This window comes from Strongylocentrotus purpuratus, unplaced genomic scaffold, assembly GCF_000002235.5.
Source record: "Strongylocentrotus purpuratus isolate Spur 01 unplaced genomic scaffold, Spur_5.0 spur5_scaffold_14, whole genome shotgun sequence".
NCBI classification, from domain to species: domain Eukaryota; kingdom Metazoa; phylum Echinodermata; class Echinoidea; order Camarodonta; family Strongylocentrotidae; genus Strongylocentrotus; species Strongylocentrotus purpuratus.
The window spans coordinates 65,942-87,097 of NW_022145599.1; the positions used below are offsets into that span (position 1 = coordinate 65,942).

General features: G+C 40.2%; 1 protein-coding gene across 1 annotated transcript; it reads left to right on the forward strand.

Moving 5' to 3' along the window:
- Positions 1–802: 802 nt before the first annotated feature.
- On the forward strand, positions 803–20,478 carry LOC105437949 (phosphatidylinositol N-acetylglucosaminyltransferase subunit Q-like). Its single transcript, XM_030983893.1, has 9 exons — positions 803–895; positions 5,473–6,118; positions 6,608–6,772; positions 9,232–9,352; positions 13,672–13,798; positions 15,128–15,281; positions 16,516–16,708; positions 17,113–17,289; positions 19,822–20,478. The coding sequence occupies exons 2-9, from the start codon at positions 5,670–5,672 to the stop codon at positions 19,966–19,968; spliced, it is 1,533 nt and encodes a 510-aa protein (XP_030839753.1). The 5' UTR covers positions 803–895; positions 5,473–5,669; the 3' UTR covers positions 19,969–20,478.
- The last annotated feature ends 678 nt before the right edge of the window (positions 20,479–21,156 follow it).

A 21,156-nucleotide genomic window follows, 5' to 3' on the forward strand; every position in this document is an offset into this window, starting at 1 on the left:
GGATCTACGGGGTCTATGGGGTTTAACCCCGGCCCCCCCCCCCTTGGGCTAGCTGCAGTGAAAAGGTGATGTGCAGTGCCATTGATTAGTTGGACACAACATAGGGACTACTGCTTTGTTATGGGCAAGCACAAAACAAAAGAATATACGCCATGCTGTGACCCAGTGAAACCAAGTTGGCCAAACGGGGCCAAACTCTGTGTAACTGATGGTGTGCATAAAAAAACGCCATCATGTGTCCAGACTTTTTATGGTCATCATTAGTTGATGCCAGGAAAACATCATTACGGGCTCCAAAATAGCCCCCCCCCCCCCCCCCCCCCCCCCCACCAAACGGCCTCGCCGTTACACGGCTCGGACTTCGCGGCTCGTGGACGATGCATTGTCATTGGGTCAAACCTAGTCCAGCCTCTGTACCGTTTTCGTTTCGCGCACCCAATCAGCTGATAAAATAACACACCCTCAACGTTGAAAGTAGACCTAGCCATTCCTCTAAATCTGGGTCCTGGCGAAAATTTGGGGATTGCGCGATCAGTGGAGAGACTGCGCTGTGTGTGGGGGATAAAAAGAACGAACGGACTGAATCTGGACTAGGTCAAACCCAGCATCTCGCTGCTAGCTCCCTCGCTCGCACGCACGATCCGATCCTTGGCCGTGCGCGTGAGATGTCTTATTAAGTATATATCTCTATGTGTCTAACGCACTTGTCTGCTACAAAGTACCGTATCGTACCGATATATCGTCTTTACATAGGCCTACGTTACATTATATATGGCATGACGCGAATAAGTATATCTGCGAGTTCGATTTCTTTTGCGTTCCGTAGATCGACATCGACTGCATGCGCGGAATTTGTCTTTTTACTACCTAAGGAATGGAGCTAGCGACCAAATTGGTACGTAATATGCTTATTTGGCCCCTTCTCTGTCCTGAATGTTAACATGGACGATGCAATCCCATTGAAAATATTGTAATTTCGTTTAAAATTGTGTTATTTATAACTTTGACCATTAAATGTGGGCACATATTTGTTACTGTTGTCCCACATACCGATATTTTTGTTAGTCTATAGGCCTAAGTACGAAACATGCATGCATTCACCTGTATTCACCCACATAGTCTAGGTGCATTACTATCCTGGCGCTGGCTGTGTATTAAAAGCTGTGCTATTGATTCTCAACATTTCAAGCACCACTGTACAAAACTCAACTGATTTCACTTAAAATCGGTACTTTAGTGACGATTGATGACAGTCTAGAATCTATAGACTAGACCTAAGTCACCTAGACCTAGATCTAGACCTCTAGATCTAGTAGTACAGACTAGCCTTAAGGGCTCTCTCGAAATGTTTTTTTAATGATATTATTCGAGAGAGCCTTAAACGGCTCCCATACCCCTGCACGGAGAGGCATGTAAACAAAACTCAAAAGTGGTCCAAAATCACACTTTCGCGCACCCGACCAATATTGGACAGTGGCTTTGATAAATTTTGTCGTGGTTTTGGTCTTAATTACCGCTTTAATTTCAAAATCGGATCTAAAAATAACAAAATAAGAGCAATTTTCTTACCAGACCGATACAGCTCAGCTCCCTTTTCACGTGTACCGTGTGAATTCACGATGTCTACACAATGGTGATGACCTCTGACTAGCACTTCCGTAATTGTGGGTAAATTGTGCTGCTTCCGTATAATGCGCTGTATGAGTGTTATTCAGCGCATTATACGGAAGCAGCACATTTACGAAGTGATTTTGGACCACTTTTGAGTTTTGTTTACATGCCTCTCCGTGCAGGGGTATGGGAGCCGTTTAAGGCTCTCTCGAATAATATCATTAAAAAAACATTTCGAGAGAGCCCTTAAGGCTAGTACAGACTAGACCTAGACTGTAGATCTAGGTGACTTAAAATAGATCTAGACCTCTAGGTCTATTCTATTTCTAGACCTAGATTCTAGATCTAGATCTAGATTAGATCTAGATTTTTAGGCCCCTAGATCTAAATAAAATACAATTTTTTCAAATTTTTCCGACTTTAGTTTAGATTTTTGTCTAGGTCTAGAGTCTAGGCCTAGATCTAGTCTAGTATAGATTCTAGATTAGAATTTAGAAAGAAAAAAAAATTCAAATTGTGAGTGTGAGTGACTGTCTGCTGTCAAACTTGCCGATCAGCCGCATCGCGATGATTGTGTGCATCTGTGTGTTCTCGATGAGCATTTTGACCGACAGAAATCCAAATGGCGGCTTATGAATATTCAAATTCGATATGCGGGATGGTTGACCTCCGCGCGTCTCGTCGAGGATAGCGCGTGCACAAACGTGAAGCAGACAAAAGAAGAACTCAAACGCGCACGTCTATGAATGAGGTCAATGGGTGGAGACTCAAAAATTTTGTCATGATTATTCATTACTTTGATTCAAGATGGCTGACGATAGTCACAGTCTGAAGACAGTCAAGTGGAAGAGATAATAACACTTTTTTGAAGAACATTGCATATGCAGAGGTCCCTCTCTCGTGTTGTCTGCTTCACGTTTGTGCGCGTGCTATCCTCGACCAGACGCACGTAGGTCAACCATCCCGCATAACGTATTTGAATATTCATAAGCCGCCATTTTGATTTCTGTCAGTCAGAAGGCTTAAAGTGGATCATAGAGAAGCAGCCAAAAGCTTGGTAAGTCCCTTTATTTCATTTACAAAAAGAACTCTTACCGACAGTCATGATATCTAGAAAATTACTGCAAAATTTTGAGGAGAAATGATGCATTTTATCCTCAGGTTTTTCTTGTTTGTGGGAGGGGCCTAACTACTAAAATCTAGTTGTGATATCTTCCCCACACAGCCTAGAATATATACCTACGGTCATACCATCTGGGTATAGGGAATGACGACAAATGTCAGTTTTATTAAAGAATGACCCATACCAGACAGTTATTTCTGTCTAAGAGAGTCCATGCTAATGCGTATTGAACTCTAGCGCTGTACTACATGCTAATACCGGATAGGCACCAATTGCACACATAAATGGGCAATTCCACTGTAACGGAAGGACACTCAGACAAGATTTTTGAACTTCAGGTTCATACTAAAAGAACTGTTTTATTAGTATAAGATGTGAAACAGTACAGATATAATACCTATATAAGTGCCTTTAATTCTCCCCCAAAAAATTGTCATTATAGTTAAGTAGTTTAAGAATGTGCATATTAATTATCTCTTCTTCTTCTTCTTCTTCTTCTTCTTCTTCGGGAGTACTCCTCAACGTTCCGTTAGGAACCAAGCGAGGAGGAATGAGGGGGTGCGCACTGTGCTTGTTTAGTTCTTATTGCTTGAGTCTTGGTTGCGGAAAAAGTTGGTTGCTTGGAGTTTGAAGGTGTCAATGTTCGTGGTCCTTTGGATGTCGGAGGGTAGTGAGTTCCAGTCCTTGATGGTATGTGGAATGTAGGAGTGTTTAAAACAATTGGTGCGGGTGGAGTATTGGATGAAGGAGTTTCCTGAGGTACGTCTGGTGGCTCGTGTAGCTGGACGCAGGTAGTCCGACACCGGCAGGGCCAAGTGCCCCCCCCCAAGGCTTTGTGCAATATACAGACCCTCGAAACTTTCCTTCGAATAGAAAGCAAGTCCCATCCTAACCCCACCATTAGTTTTGTCGCGCTGGTAGTTTGCCTGTAGTCATTGCATACCATTCTGGCTGCCCTTCTTTGGACCTTGCCAATTTCCTGTGTATGTTCTTTGGTATATGGGTCCCAGACACTAGAACTATATTCTACAATTGGACGGACTAGGGTTGTGTAAGCTAAGGATTTAGTTTGTTTAGTACATGATATAAGGTTTCTACGGATGAATCCATTGACCTTATTTGCAGATGATGTTATGTTAGAAATATGTTTATCCCACTTTAGATCATTGGAGATCTCTACCCCTAGGTACGAGTGAGAGGGGGTTTCCTGTAATACAGTACCTCCGATGGTGTACTTGGTTGTTACAGGGGATCTAGAAGCGTTAAATCTAAGAACATGACATTTTTGGGGGTTGAGTTGCATTTGCCACTTATCCACCCATGCAGAAAGTCTGTCAAGGTCGTCCTGTAGTCTGGTAGCGTCAAGTTGAGTTTTTATGCCAGAGTATAAGATACAGTCGTCTGCGTATAGTCGTACGGTCGAGGATAACTCGTCAGGTATGTCGTTAACGTAGATTAGAAAGAGTAAAGGTCCGAGCACTGTCCCTTGAGGAACGCCCGACTTAACCCTAACCCACTGTGAATGTTCTCCCCCCAATACTACCCGTTGGTGCCTGTCTTGTAAGAAGGGTGAGATCCACCTGTTGGTTTTCCCATTGATACCGTACTGATTAAGTTTAAGGATGAGACGATGATGGGGCACAGTGTCGAACGCTTTAGAAAAGTCAGTAACGATCATGTCAGTCTGGGTCCGTTTGTCGAGAGAAAGGGTAAGGTCGTGCATGGTTTGGATTAGCTGTGATTCACAGGAATGACCTTTCCTAAATCCATGTTGGTATTTACTGAGTATGTTGTACGACTCAAGATGGTTCATTATATGAGAGTGTACAACATGTTCTAGTAGTTTACAGCATACAGAAGTGAGAGATATTGGTCATCTCGGTAACGGAAGGACATAAAAATGGACATGGTTTTTCCAGTTAATTAGTGTTTATCCAAACTTTGTGAAGTTGATGAAGCTTTCCACTTGACTGAAACACATTTTGTTCCCCATAGTTTAATACATACTAATAAAACATTTCTTTTAGTATGAACCTGAAGTTCAAAAATCTTGTCTGAGTGTCCTTCCGTTACCGTGGAATTGCCCATATAGTCAATACACACATTACACACAAATGCACACAATGAATATGATGTGGCTGATGGACAATTTGACAGTAGACTCGTGATTTGAATTTTCAAATTATTCTTTCTAACAAAGTAACCGGTAAGTTGAACAAATTATATTTGCCTTGACTTTTACCCGAGATTCTGAAAGAATGCTGTGTTTTCAGCAGTCAGGCTTCCAGTTCAATTTCATTTTCTTCCTTCTCATACTAGTTGGGTGTCTTCATCTTGGTAAGTTTTACTGCTATTTAGGTGTCATCATTTGTCACTAAAGTCACTCCAGCAAAGCATAGAGAGTCAATGCGAATGCGTATTGACCTACAGTGTACGTGTATAGCACTGCACTACATGTTAAAAGGCAGCATTTGCACACATGAATACGGTAGTCAATACACTCTCAATACACAAATGCACACAATCATGCCGATGTTTGACAGTAGACTTACAATTTGAATTCTTAAAAGTTACTGTGCATGACTAACTTTCTTGTTTTGATTGCAGAGCCTGCATTGTATGATGGAAAAGGATTGTCTACTCAATGTTTTGGGGATTTAGGCATTTTAGATTGAAAAGCAAAATGGAGAAGACGGAAGTGCTAAAAGTCTTCTTTCCTGAATGTCTGTTGAATGCAGGAAGTGGGATTTGCCTTGGAACTATACACCCAGCCAAAAGGTCCATATGCATTCTCGCTATCATACACCCATCAAAAGAAGAGGATGTTCCCAAGCCAGAATTTGGCATCCCCGTCATTGGTACTTACACAAATATATGCAGAGGCTTGAGACAATCATCAGACAAGAACAGCTGGCACAGCAACTACATCATTGAAATGGAGCAAAGACATCACAATGAGATCCCAGCATGCAAGATCATCCAATCACCATGGCAACACTCGGCTGATACTGGGGATACCAGCCTCCTTCTCATACTGTTTAATGATTTTCATGTAATACATGCCCAACGTATCTGTTTAGATAATGGCAATCCAGGTGAGAAGAGTGCTGCTTATGAACCTACCCTATCTTTGCTTGAAGAACGTCAGAAATCCACCACTCATCAATGTGAAGCAGTGGATTTCTTATTCTCAGCAGTCCAGCAATTTTGTAGAACTTCACACTCCCTCTTTGCATCTCAGAGTATGCCCATGTCATGTTTAAGAACAGATTCCAGGAGTAAAGGATTCCAATCATGCAGTCAACTGTATGGACTTTGCTGTATCTTACCTGTCTTCATCACAAGATCTCTATTTCACTGTTTGAACAACATCAAGAAAAAAAGGTAAGTGTGAACACAGACATGTTTCGAATTAATAGTTTGTTTAATTTCATTTTAAAATCGTTGCTGTACTCTAGTCAACCTATGGCCTTCAAATATTTCTTCTACAAAGAGATATAGTTTAAATGCACTTGCATCTAGAATGGGGCACCAGTTGGACTTGATAAAGTTTGTTTAAGTTGTTAATCTACATTCTACCTATAAACAAATTATTTCTTCAGGTGAGCTGATTGGTAAACTTTAAGGGTAAATTTCTGTAACTGCACACAGAGGAAAGTTTAAAAAGTAAAGCATGTTCCAATTATTGTTGACAAAAGAACTCAGACTTATTTCTCATGAATACACATACACATGTACATGTATGATGTACATGTCATTGCATTTAGTCTGTTCTTCAATACAAAACTATTCTTGAAATAAATGTGAATTGTTGAGCCATCTACATGTACAATACTACAATGTCATGTACTAAACTACTTCGCATTATTATAGATTCTGTCAGAATGACTGGCTGTACGAGTTCTTCACATTCCCAACGACAGGATCTCATCTTGCTAACAAATCACATCAGTTCTGTGAGTTTATGAGAAAGGAGAAGGATGATGGGAAACAGGGATTATCCCAAGAGGGTATAAGATCAAACGATCATTTCATCAGGTAAGAATTTCATGTCGGCTCAGATGAATGCAAGTATTGCTCAGTCAACAATTGCTCTCACCTCAATTTTTAACACTCGTCGTAATAAGAAACTTAAACTCTGGACCATTTTTCCTAGACCTGCAAAGCACAGTAAAATACTTGTTTAGTAAAACCCAGAGAAAATTGTGGAGCAAAAGGATTTCTGAAATATTCTTCACATTGCCCAAGTTATGAGGAATATTTTTGATATTTTTTATCATTCATAGAATTGGGATTTCTTTTCTTTCCAGATAAAATAATAAAATATTTATATTTTTTAACTGATATAGAGTTGTATGTCTATGTCTATGAGATCAAATGTATTAACGGATATTCAACTCTGTTTATCCGGATGTGATGGATAGATTACATTTATAAGAACTTGAATCTTTCAGAATCTTATGGCAGATGAGATTAAGCTAGGGTACAGCATTATTAGAAAGAGGTCACAATTTAAGTGTTTGTTTTTTGTTAGTAGTAGTAGTAGCAGCAGTAAAATATTGGTGTTACCTGTGCCTAGGAGGGGAACAGCAAACTAAATCGCTTTGACCCTCGGGTCTCTCATACTGGTATAACTGATTGGAATGTGCAGGGAGACCACTACACCAGGGTTTCCCCTAACTCTTATACAAATAATACAGTGGGTAATAATGCATTGGGCAAAGCTAGTGACTCTCCTGTACTTGAGACCTTCATTTAACATCCTATCAGAAGGACAGTGTTATCCATTGTAACCAACTCTGCATCTATGAATTAGGAGGGGCGTGTTAACGCACAATACAGGCTTCACTTGTCATACTCCAGGGCTGGATTCAAACCTAAGATCCTTATCATCTACATACATGTACATGTACATGCACATTAGGAATGGGATTTTAAAGTTGATACTCTAAGCAAATAAATGTCCCTTAATTTGTTACCTACGGCAAGTATATGTTATTTTTAAGTTTTTCAATTACTTAGTATATCACAAAAAAATTCTGTCTACTCGAAATCCTCAATTGAAATGTCGAAAATATCCGCCTCTCTCTGCATAGAAAATCAGTCACGGCGCTGGTCTACTATTTATGACCTCACGTCCGGGATAGAGTATATTCAAGTACCCGGATGTTCCATAGCAAACATGTGCAGAGTGATACGATTTTCTGCATATTTTTGTTTCAAAGGCTGAAAAGTCTAATAAATCATAATTTTATGTACAATTTTTTACCTTCCCCCAGTACTTCATAGTATTAACATCAATTCCCCTTTTAAAAATTATGACATATACATGCCAACGATGTGCTATTAGTCGATATTTTCACCATGTAATTTTTGTTTTGGTGTTGAAATCGGCCCAGGCACTGAGTGAACACTAGCTGTCTACCCATGCACAGTTCATTACCATACACTACAGCGATCTCCCGATGGTTTCTTCTTCCTTTTTCCCATGTCTTTCGCCTTCCTTGGCCCTGAAGATCCTTCATCTACCAATTCTGACACCGGTAGTCAGGAGCAAGTCTTTGTTAGTTGTTTTTCTTAGCTGGCAACGTCGCTTTCATTCTCTTGCAATTGCCGATAAACATATAACTAGCGCACGTACGTTCCATCACAAGCAAGCAGCGCCTAGAGCAGCGGCTAATTGGTCTTACCTCCCGATTCTGCTCGCTTCACGAACGTTCATGCAAGAGCCGCATCACTCGCCAAAATATTATAGAGGAAGCGCGCTTGCATGATTTCGTTCAAGTTTGATATTTTACAACATAAAATGTTTAACTGGTACTGTATCCTTTTTTGAGGCAGTCACACACATCTATGATAAGTACTATCGTAGTTCTAGACCTATTCGTTTTACAAAACTGCTCCTGTACCTTATCTGATGACAATATAATGCATCCGCCTATTCATACGTGCACGATTTAACTTTAATTCCTAAGCAGTAAACTCGTCTTAAATCTCTACCAAATAGGTGAATATGAGGATATAAAAAGAAATCAGCGACTGGAAAATGTTGCTTCGTTATTCTTCATTCAAATAAAAACAGAAAATCCATCAAATATACTCCTTACCAACAACAAATCTAAGCTCTGACAGGATAGCATTTACGTAGGGATATCACTGCCATTCACTCTCACTGAGCCCATGAGTCCCGTTCGTGACGTCACGGATAGAGGCCGGACTCTACGTGCACTTCCGGGTTTCAAACTTAGATATTTTGGTAGAGTTTACTCGAATAAATTCATTATTCTAAACTTGTTTTGTCGGATGGACACCATTTGGTGTTATTATGGGGGTTAAAAGCTTTCTATTTATGTAATTGTCTCAGTATATGGGATTGTCTTAGAGTATCAACTTTAAAGGTATTCGAGTGTATGTTGGCAGTTGATTTACTCATTTTATGTTATTTTAGATTCATTGCCATGTAAAGTTTGAAAAATTATTTAATTTCTTTCTTTCAGGATAGGAAATTCATTTTCTACTGTGATGGTTGATCTTGTACTTGGTGTTTTATTGTTGATATGGATGTACAGTGCCGATCTACCCGTCCTATTGGCAGACATTGTCAAAGATAAGGCTGATGTAAGTATATTGTAGTAAGCAGCTTGCCCCCCCCCCCCCCCCCACAAGTACAATTGATTCCCCAAATTAGTTTTATTACACAATCATTAAAGTATGACAGGTTGGTGCAAAAGTATGTTAATTTACAATGATCAAAATAGAAAAAGGAACCACATGTGACAAAAAGCAGAGCTTGTACACATAAATAGTATAGTAATAATACTAATACAGATAAATGCAATCAATGCATAGTGCACAATGAACTGGGCAGTCTCTCCATGGGCTTAACAAGGTATGTTAGAGATGTTAGAAAAATGGTCTTTTTCAGGGAAATGGTCTTTTTCAATGCCATGAAAAGGTGTCTGAATGTAGTGCATGTGTGTCGTTTCAGGCTATTGTGGCGGACCCAATTCGCCACCTTGGCTTGACACGGAGTATTTGTCAGGATGCCCGTGTCTGGCCTGGCGCTCCCCGTCGTTCGTTTGGACAAAATATATGCCCGTAGCAACAGTCAATTGGACATCCTTCGAGCAATCAATCAATCAATCACCAATCAGTCACCATGCTTTGTCAACTCCTGTCACTGATTCTCGATCTCATTGGCTAACTACGGTTGCACTGTTCTAAGAAATCAGACCAATCATAAGTTGCATGTCGAATTCCTTTAATGCGAACCAACCAACATTCAGGGTAAACTCGATCAACACAAGTACAAGTGTAGACTAGATGTAAGACTCAATTACTAAAGACTAAGGCCAGCGCCAACTATAAGGCCAGCCTCGGTGAGGCTGGCCTGTATCGGATACAGTACAGTGGAAAGTCCTAATTACACAATCCTGACCATCCTCAAAATTTCCCTATACATAAACGTATAAAAGAACAATTATGTCCTCGTTAGTAAAACAACACTTCAACCCAACATTTCTGCTAATCCCATTAAATCTTCACATATAATCTTCAGTATAACCCCTTATTCCTGATTAGATAACTACTATACAAATAATATCCCCAAAAGAAACATGATAATTGCACCAACATGATTGTTATATGTAATTTATGCTCATTTTCCTTCAGTTTGGTAATTGCTAAATCAACGATGCGCCATATTGCTATAGCGCATGCGGGTACAACAAAAAATGCTTAACCTTCGTTCAATACTAAAACCCTGATTTGTTACATGATTCCCTTCCCTCCCAAGCTTGGTCCCCAAGCTAACTTATCTATAACTTATTCAACAACAACAAATCATAACATGTTATCAAAACAAATCAAAACTAAAATCCAAGTCTTTTCTGACAGTTCAAAATGGCTCTTTCCAAAAGTGTTCAACTGTTCAAAATTTCAAATCATTAGGACCGCCGACTGACACCTCGTTGATCACTTCGCCAACTGCTAGGCCAGTACCTGGTGGATCTTTAGCTAACGCATCACCGGCTAGAGGATCGACATCCGGGAAGCAATCAACAGGCTCTTTGTCTGTCTGGACATCGTTTGACAACCCTGTATCTGTGTCGTCAGCTGCTAGGCTGTTGTCCGGTGGGTCTCCAGCTACTTCGTCATCTGTTGGGATAGCCTCTGACGGATCTTTGGTTGCCGTGTCCACTATTAGAAGGGTATCTGGTGGATCCCCAGCCGTCTCCTCGTCTGGTAGAATGTCATCTGCCGTCCCCCCAAGTTCATCATCATTCGTCGAATCCTCATCTGGTGAGTCTCCTGCTGCCCTCTCTTCTTCACTAGGCTTGGTTGCTGAATCTCTTGCCTGTAACACGGGACCGACACTCTCGTCTCCTTTCTCTAGCTCGCCAAAGTTGCTTGCAGTCTCAGGAACAACCTGCCTTTCAAATCCTTCACACGGAATAGACTGCCAAGGTGTTCTTAGGTCCTTCATCTGATCGTTGTTTGTAACTGAACCACCAACGTCTTGTCCAGGGTGCTTAGTCGCCACCCCATCGCCTCCAGCTGGATTATGAGGACAGTTCTGAAAGAAATGCCCAGCTTCATTGCACTGGTGACAACGTCTGGTCTCTGCTTCCTTCATTTCTGGACGGTCATGTGCGTACAGCATCTTTGGATGAGGACAATTCCAAGAAAAATGTCCTTGTTGGCCACAATCATCACAAGGCCCGTCCTGACGCCTTCCCCGAAAGTGTGGCCCTGTATTGCCATACTGCGAAGTACTTCCTACTTGGCGGGTCAGTGCTTCCAATCTGGCTGTAAGATCAGTTAGCGCCTTCTCCATTTTCTTCACCATTTCGGATGTATAAGGGCTATCAGGGTGCTGAGGTCGATCGCTACCTGTCAGTACCCGGCTGTGGCTGTGACGGTGAGAGTACCTCAACTCTCCCCTCTCTACTTCCATCTGAAGAAAGGCCTCCGTGTTACGAGCTGCTTCAATAGCCTCATCCAGGGTATGTGGCTGAGCCCGAAACAAACCTTCTCGGATGGCCGGATTCATTATTGCGTCAAGGAAGTGACCCCGAGCCAGCTTATCCTGCCCATCGGCACCAAACTCCTGGTAAGCCATTGCTGCCATGTATCTGATACTTTGGCCCAATTCCTGAAGGGTCTCGTTCGGCTTCCTTCGTCGGGAACGTAGTTCTGCCAAGAATACATCAGCTTTTTCTGAAGGTCCGAAGTGATGTTTGAGCCTGCTGGTCAATGCACTGTACGTCAGTTCTGCCTCACCATTCTTCCCCAGTAGCCTCAACGCTGGCCCACGTAGACTGGCTGCTAGATAATGCGTTGCCTTTCTTTCCGTCCAATTATTGATGATTGCGCATGCTTCGAAATGCTCCAAGTAGTCCAGTATGGGAATTTCCCCGTCAAACCAGTCTGGCAGCATGTTTGGTTCATTATACGACTCCATTGTCGTTCCGCAATTTCGTCAGCTCGACCAGTTGCAACACCGTCAATGCTAACTTCCGTCGTCCCCAAGCTCCTTCAGCTCGACCAGCTGTGACGCCGTCAGTCTTACTGCCCGTCGTCCCCAAGCTCAGCTCGACCAGCTGTGACGCCGTCCGACCTACTGCCCTTCGTCGTCCCCCAGCTCCGTCAGCTCTACCAGCTTGTGACGCCGTCAGACCTACTGTCCGTCGTCCCCCAGCTCAACCAGCTGTGACGCCGTCAGTCTTACTGCCTGTCGTCCCCCAGCTCCGTCAGCTCTACCAGCTTGTGACACCGTCAGACTTACTGCCCTTGGTCCCCCAGCTCCGTCAGCTCGACCACTCCACGCCATCAGCAATCCCACTTCTGACACCATGTGTAACGGACCCGATTCGCCACCTTGGCTTGACACGGAGTATTTGTCAGGATGCCCGTGTCTGGCCTGGCGCTCCCCGTCGTTCGTTTGGACAAAATATATGCCCGTAGCTTGATGGCTGGAGTTCTTTCACTGCTCACGTCACAGGGCGTATTAACAATCATGCATCCTTCGACTGCAATCGGTCACCCCAATCGTTGTGCACAGCAACAGTCAATTGGACATCCTTCGAGCAATCAATCAATCAATCACCAATCAGTCACCATGCTATGTCAACTCCTGTCACTGATTCTCGATCTCATTGGCTAACTACGGTTGCACTGTTCTAAGAAATCAGACCAATCATAAGTTGCATGTCGAATTCCTTTAATGCGAACCAATCAACATTCAGGGTAAACTCGATCAACACAAGTACAAGTGTAGACTAGATGTAAGACTCAATTACTAAAGACTAAGGCCAGCGCCAACTATAAGGCCAGCCTCGGTGAGGCTGGCCTGTATCGGATACAGTGCTGTGGAAAGTCCTAATTACACAATCCTGACCATCCTCAAAATTTCCCTATACATAAACGTATAAAAGAACAATTATGTCCTCGTTAGTAAAACAACACTTCAACCCAACATTTCTGCTAATCCCATTAAATCTTCACATATAATCTTCAGTATAACCCCTTATTCCTGATTAGATAACTACTATACAAATAATATCCCCAAAAGAAACATGATAATTGCACCGACATGATTGTTATATGTAATTTATGCTCATTTTCCTTCAGTTTGGTAATTGCTAAATCAACGATGCGCCATATTGCTATAGCGCATGCGCTTACAACAAAAAATGCTTAACCTTCGTTCAATACTAAAACCCTGATTTGTTACACTATCTTTGATTGTAAATGTGTCAATTAGTGGGAATCAAAGCATGAGAAGAATAGTGTATTGAAGATAATCTGCTGGTCTTGTGAAAATGATGGGGGGGGGGGGTGAAATAAGAATGAGCAAGAGGCAGCCAGGCATGTATAATGTTTTCATTCATGTACATGTGAGGAACAATTACATTTGTTTATTGTTTGTTCATCAGCAAACAGGCATTGGTCTTCAGCACCTGTTACACTGGTTGATGGGAGCACCGGCTGGTCTCAAACTCAACACATTCTTGGCTCATTTCTTGGGAAACTTCTTCCTTTATCATGTCTACCTATGGATTGGTGAGTAAACCTTTCTTACTTTTGATGAGAAATATTAAATCAACATTGGAAATCCATAGAGAGTTTAAAAAGCACCAAGGTTTGTACATGATTCTAGGCATAATTTGGCGCTCTGGTTTGGTGTTTGAGTTTAGAGATTAAAATTCTATTATGATTGAGCTCTATTAAACATCACTGTTCAAATTAAGAAGTTGTTATCCTATAACACTAATACTTTGTTAATAATTCATCATGTTTTAACTGTAGATCTCATTGTATTATATGAGCATTCCATGATATCTATTTACACAATCTGTCTTTGATTGAGACTAGAGTGATGTAAGAAACCTCACGCAAATGGATACTCTCTAGCCAGCGGAACAGTACTGGTACAGGGTGTAGGTTTCACTCCTGGAGGGTAAATACTATGCAACTATGGTAGCTACTGCAGCTAGATACTGGATCAGAGAGTGCAGCACATCTACTGCAAAGAGCCACATTTCACACATTGTCTTAGAGTAGTCACTTAGTTTCCTGTCTTTTGCTTTGTAAATGTTGATTTAGAGTTTATCATAAATAATGATGTAGACTTGCTAGGTCTTTTTCTACAGAAAATCTAAAATCACATTTATCAAATCTAATTTATGTGAAAATTAGGATTTCCTAGATACTCTGTGCCTCTTTGAAAAGCCAAAAGTTTTTCAAATGTTCGCCTAGATTTATGTTGAGCCTAATTTCCTTAAAATCTATAAAAACTTAAAATTTATGTTTGGAAAATTTGTAATAACTATTTTTTTTTTACCCACAGACACCAACACTCACCATGAAATAAATATATTTCTTTGTCTGTAGGGGTTAAGTGTCAGTCTAATGGAATGTGTACATCAATTAAACACTGGTTGCCTATCATGGTTTGGCAGTTGACATTTGACAAAAATGAAACATCAATGACCGGAACTATGTCAGAAAATCAGAGGTCAACACCTAAATTTGAATGATGTCTCGTTAGTGTTAGTTCATGATTTTGCGGCAAAATAAAGGCTAATACCAAACACCAATATCAAGTGTGAAATCATCCAATGACCAACCTCCACTTAAATTTCACTTTTTATCACCATTTGAAGGAGTTGCCGCGAGACAGAAGGGTAGAAAAAAATCCTCCATATTGTTAAGTTTTATTTCTCATGCGTCTTTAAATTATTTGAAGAACAAATATCTGTTTTCCTCAGATATGTCAACACGTTTTACTTTCCACAGATTTTGTGCATGCTTCAAAGAAAGAGGTGTGTCTAAAAAAATAATATGTTCCAAAGATTACTTATTTGTTTTGTCCCTCTAATTATCTTGCAGGTTATCTAAGTGTACTGCTTCCCATCATGACTTCATTGCTTTGGTGTATAGCAGGAGCAGGGGTCCTTGGGTTCTCTGTTCAACTAGCACTGGCTTCAGACCTTCTATCTGCTCTCACTTTCCATATCTACTGTTTTTACGTCTATGCTGCAAGGTAAAATGTGACCTTCTCAATACATCTGTTTAGCTAACCTTGTTTCAGACCATCTATCTCTTTGCATTGTTATGAACTACCTAGTCCATCTACTTGCCTCAAGGCATGCTAGCTGCCTGCATATCATTGTGTTTACCGATGCCTTTAAGTCTGATAGGTAGCTGTCTTTAATTTGGGGTAAAATATTTAGCCAAAAGTTTGAACTGAATACCAAGATTTGCTAAGTATTTTATATATGCCAAATACTAAGTAAAAAGCTTAAATTTTGTACTTAATTATGGAATTGAATTCTGGCCCAGATTCCCCATATGATTAACTATTGGACATTCATAAGTGGCACACTTACTTTCCCCTATGTACAGAGTTTGATTGAAACAAGTCTTGACTAAAACTGTCATTAATAATAGTAATGATAATAGTGTATTTATGTAGCGCATTTTCCGTATACAAGTTCAAATGCAGCTTTATTGTTAACAGAAGAGGTGAGTATCGAGATATCTTTTTAAAGGTATTAACAGATTGTTGGTTACGAAGAGATATCGGTAGGTTGATGGTTCAGCGTGATGCCTTGAGAGGAGCGAAGGGAGTAGCGGGATGGTTGCCTGATAGTTACATGTAGCATCTTGGGAGATGGGTGGTTCAGCGTGATGCCTTGAGAGGAGTGAAGGGAGTAGCGGGATGCTTGCCTGATAGTTACATGTAGCATCTTGGGAGATGGGTGGTTCAGCGTGATGCCTTGAGAGGAGTGAAGGGAGTAGCGGGATGCTTGCCTGATAGTTACATGTAGCATCTTGGGAGATGGGTGGTTCAGCGTGATGCCTTGAGAGGAGTGAAGGGAGTAGCGGGATGGTTGCCTGATAGTTACATGTAGCATCTTGGGAGACGGATGGTTCAGTGTGATGCCTTGAGAGGAGTGAAGGGAGTAGCGGGATGGTTGCCTGATAGTTAAGAGTTCAGATAGGTAGGGAGGAGCCAGACCGTGGATTCAGGTTGAAGGGAGGGAGGTTGAGAAGAAGTATTTTGTATTGAATCTGGGACCTGATGGATAGCCAGTTTAATTGATGAAGGATACGCTTCATCTGACAGAACTAGGGTGGACCTGTGGCAAGTCTGGCGGCAGCATTTTTAACTCTGCGTAGTTTGAATATAATCAGTTGCAATTCTTAATAAGTCATATAATGATATATAACTCAAAGTCTCCAAACAAAATTTTACAAAATGTCCTCCCACTCAGAATCTACAGTCTTCAGATATCAGGATTGCTTTCCCTGGCTCGTCTCTTCCAAGGCAAGAAATGGAACGTTCTTCGTCAGAGGGTAGACTCATGTTCTTACGATGTTGATCAATTGTTTATGGGGACTCTTCTCTTTACGATGCTCTTCTTCATGTTGCCAACCACAGCTCTGTTCTATGTTGTCTTCACTGTGGTAAGAGAAAAATCCTGAAGAATAGTACTAAATGAGAAATTATAAAATCTATTAAGCGACTGACTGACTTTGGTAATAACATACTTAAAATGAACTGTATAGGGTACATGAGCATTTGTGGGAAGTTTTAAATTAGTATTATCTTTCAAATGCCGTTGGAATTTAACCTTTTCATTTTTTTGGCCTGCAAATTGGACATGATACCTTTAACACATCAAACACTACTCTATTCAGTATCAATTTTCATGTGTCGAAGGCAGATGTCACTCTCTTCAACCTTATTCAGTTCTACTCAAGGACGCTGGGTATCATCAAAGGGTGTCATAAAAGGTGAAAATGTAATGATACATCATGTGGACTAGAGCACAGTAACAAAGCTTTGAGTTCTTATGTTTTGCTTATAGCTTCGTCTATTGATCCTCTTCATCCAAAGTCTACTGACTCTCCTGAGGGAGCTACTCCATACCTTCCCATGGTTCTCTCTGTTGCTATGGCTTGCTGGATCAAACATGCTCAACCAGGAAGTACACTTTCAAGTGCTACCAGTATTGCCATGGCAACCAACTTCTCTTTCTCTTCAGGTAAGTCATTTCTGCTCAGAGAATTGAATAATAGGAAATTAAACTCTTAAGCAATAAGCACTTTAGAAGGATTGCCTATAATTGAGTTTGCATCCTTTTGCTAGACACAAGATGATTTGGTAGGTATGGTATGGTATGGTATATTTTATTTATTCACATTTAAAAACAAATACAAAAGTTGTGCCCGCATTCAGCAAAAGCTGTTTTTCAGCGAGGCTGTGATGATCGTACAATTTACAAACAAATATGCAAGTTATAATAAATGAACATATTTACAGAAATTTAAGTACAAAATAGAATCATAGTGACAAAGGGGGAAAAAACAAAATTAGTATCCATGAGATGAAAGAAGTGAGCAAATATTTTGAATTTTACTAATCTCAATGTTGTAAGATTTAAAAACATTTATAATTCTGAAATCGTTGGGTGAGGTATTAAAAGCTTTGATGCATGGACTATATTGAAGAAATTTGTGTGAGGTCTTGGAAGGGGGATTTGTGAATTAGCATAACAGAACATATACGCGCCTACATTAGTATTTAAGTGGATCAATGAAGATAAAACAGGTGAACCAAGATCATGTAACAACTGAAATATAGTAACTAAAGCCTGTTTGACCAAGTATACTTTTAGCATGTTGATTTCGAGGGTTTTATAAAGAATTTCAGTGTGAAATCTACTATTCACTCCGAGGACAGATCTCAAACATCTATTTTGTAGAGTTTGGAGATGTTTTAACAGAGTTTCTCTACCGTTCATCCAAATTGTGCTGCAATAAGCGAAATGCGACTGAATTAAGGTTTTGTACAGTATTTATGCTATCTCTTCATCTGTGAATTGCCTCATTCACTTTAGAGCAAAATACGTCTTTAAAACCTTTTTCTTTACATGGTCTATTTGTGGGTTCCATGAAAGATTGCAGTCAATTCCATTCCATTACTCTAAGTAATTTTTTGTTATTCAGACGATTATCAACATTACAGAAACGACTCAAATTTGACTTTGAACCGGTTAACATGACCTGACATTTGTCAACGTTAAGCAACGATTCATTATTTGAAAACCATGTCGGGGCTGATTTCAAATCACCATTGATTACTGTCTCTAATATCTTTGGGTCTTTTGAGGAAAAATATATGCAAGTGTCATCCGCATACAGAGAAAGGGAACATTTGTTGATCATTCAGAGTTATAATAAACAACAATGGCCCAAGGATACTTCCTTGGGGCACTCCGCCTGTTACTTTTCTGCTCTATGACATGTTACCATCTACCAAAGTGCATTGTTCCCTATCATGGAAATAATCCTGAAATCAACATATTGAATTTTGATCAAAACCATAATATCTTAGCTTTTTAAGCAAAATCTCAAACGCTTTTTCTAAGTCGAGCGTTACAATACCTACTACATACCCATTGTTTAATTTTTTACAAAAATCTTCTGTGAGTGCAGTCAAAGTCTAATGTTTCAGGCAAAAGCCGTGATGGTTATGACATAATAGTTTATTCTTTGAAAGGTAATCATACACTTGATTAAACACAAGTTTTTCCTGCACTTTAGATAATACAGGTAAGACCGATATTGGCCTATAGTTGCAGGGATTAGCTCTATCACCACCTTTGTGAATAGGCGTCACCCGGGCCCTTTTCCAGGCACAAGGAATTTTTCCCTTTCTTAATGACGCATTGATGATTATGAGTTAGCAGTTTAACAATGTATTCAATAAAATCTTTTACGAAACTGGCTGGTATTTGATCGAGGCCAGTGGCCTTGTGCCTTGCAATATCATGAATACATTTCAAAACCTCATTATCTGTTATCTCTTTAAACTTAAATGTTGAGTTTACTTGAGTCATATACTGATCCATATTACCACCAAATATTTTGGTTCCCTTCCGTTTAGATGGTAAATGATCATTTAAACATGATGCAATATATTTTGATCCTGTTATTTCTTTATTGTCAATAATTATCTTTTGAAAACCACTATCATTGACATTTTTAGGTATGATACGTCTCTATGATTTCCACATTGCATTTAATTTACCTTCATTATTCGAAATGCTTTCCGAAACATATCTCTTTTTAGATTCCCTAATCATTGATGTCACAGCATTTCTTAGTTTTCTATACATCGCCCAGTCATTCAATCATTTCAATGACCCTGATCCTTTAGCTTTTCTTTTCATTCCATCTCTTTCTGGCATTCTGCTTAAAATTTCGTGTTTTATCCATGGTGAATCTTTATGACAAATTATTTTTCTTCTTAATAGAGCATGTTTATTTAAAACTAAATGGAACTTAGAGCTCCATTTTTCAAAAGCGCTGATTGGATCAGGGTCAGAAAGCACATCATCCCAATGAACTTTACAGAGAAAGAAAGAAAGAAAGAAAGCCATTATGTACATGTTTATACCTTTAGATGGTACAAACATTGTAAAGCAATATGTGCATGTTTATACCTTTAGATACATACATCATAAATACATTGTTATAACTTGTATAACCTGTTTCCTCCTTTTCCTGTATAGATGCAGCTGATGACTTTGCAAGAAGCCCTTCAAGTTGGCCATAGTCTGCCTGTTACTCTCAAACCAAAGAAGCTTTCTCTAGCACTGATGTGTAGCAAGCTTGTCAGAGGTCAGCTGATCTATCCATGGGGTGGAGAGTGCAGTTAAAGAGTCAAGATGATCTGTTACTCTCAAACCAAAGAAGCTTTCTCTAGCACTGATGTGTAGCAAGCTTGTCAGAGGTCAGCTGATCTATCCATGGGGTGGAGAGTGCAGTTAAAGAGTCAAGATGATCTGTTACTCTCAAACCAAAGAAGCTTTCTCTAGCACTGATGTGTAGCAAGCTTGTCAGAGGTCAGCTCATTTATCCATGGGGTGGAGAGTGCAGTTAAAGAGTCAAGATTTAAAGTGATAGGATATAATTCAGGCTCTCAACAGATGATCTGTACAAACACCTTCTGAATCAACTATTTTTCATGAATAGTCAATCTTAAAAAGTATTTATGCCATCAGCAGAGATGCCAACTGTTCCGTTTTTGCCGTATTTGTTCCGTTTGTCGCTATGAATATGGCAGTACGTTTTTTGTATGTTTTGTTACGTTTTTATGCCTCCGTTACGAAGTAGCCGGAGGCATTATGTTTTTGGGTTGTCCGTCCTTCCGTCCGTACGTCCCATTCTCGTGATCGCGTTATCTGAAGAACCGATCGATGGATTCCTGCCAAACTTTGGTCATGTATGTATCTTGCAGAGCCGATGAACTGATTAGATTTTGGGGTCATGGGGTCAAAGGTCACAGGGCTCATTATACATGCAAAAACAGCTCGTGATCGCGTTATCTGAAGAACCGATTGATGGATTTCTGCCAAAATTTGGTCATGTATGTTATTTGCAGAGCCGATGAACTGATTAGATTTTGGGGTCATGAGGTCAAGGTCTAAGGTCATGCGGCTCATTATGTATGCAAAAATAGCTTGTGATCGCATTATCATTAGAACAGATTGATGGATTCCTGCCAAACTTAGATCATGTAGGTATCTTGCAAAGCCGATGAACTAATTCGATTTTCGGGTCACGAGGTCAAAGGCCACAGGGCTCATTATACATGCGAAAACAGCTCGTGATATCGATATCTGAAGAACCGATTGATGGATTCCTGCCAAACTTTGGTCATGTATGTATCTTGCAGAGCCGATGTAACTGATTAGATTTTGGGGTCACTAGGTCAAAGGTCACAGGGCTCATTATATATGCAAAAACAGCTCGTGATTGCGTTATCTCAAGAACCGATTGATGGATTCCTGCCAAACTTAGATCATGTAGGTATCTTGCAAAGCTGATGAACTGATTAGATTTTT

What these genes read in the sequence shown, in the direction of transcription:
- LOC105437949 (XM_030983893.1), top strand. Translation starts at nt 5,670, where the DNA reads ATGGAGCAAAGACATCACAATGAGATCCCAGCATGCAAGATCATCCAA. An exon ending in TTGTCAAAGATAAGGCTGAT is followed by an intron (nt 9,353 to 13,671) that starts GTAAGTATATTG and finishes TTTGTTCATCAG; the next exon opens with CAAACAGGCATTGGTCTTCA. An exon ending in TCATGTCTACCTATGGATTG is followed by an intron (nt 13,799 to 15,127) that starts GTGAGTAAACCT and finishes ATTATCTTGCAG; the next exon opens with GTTATCTAAGTGTACTGCTT.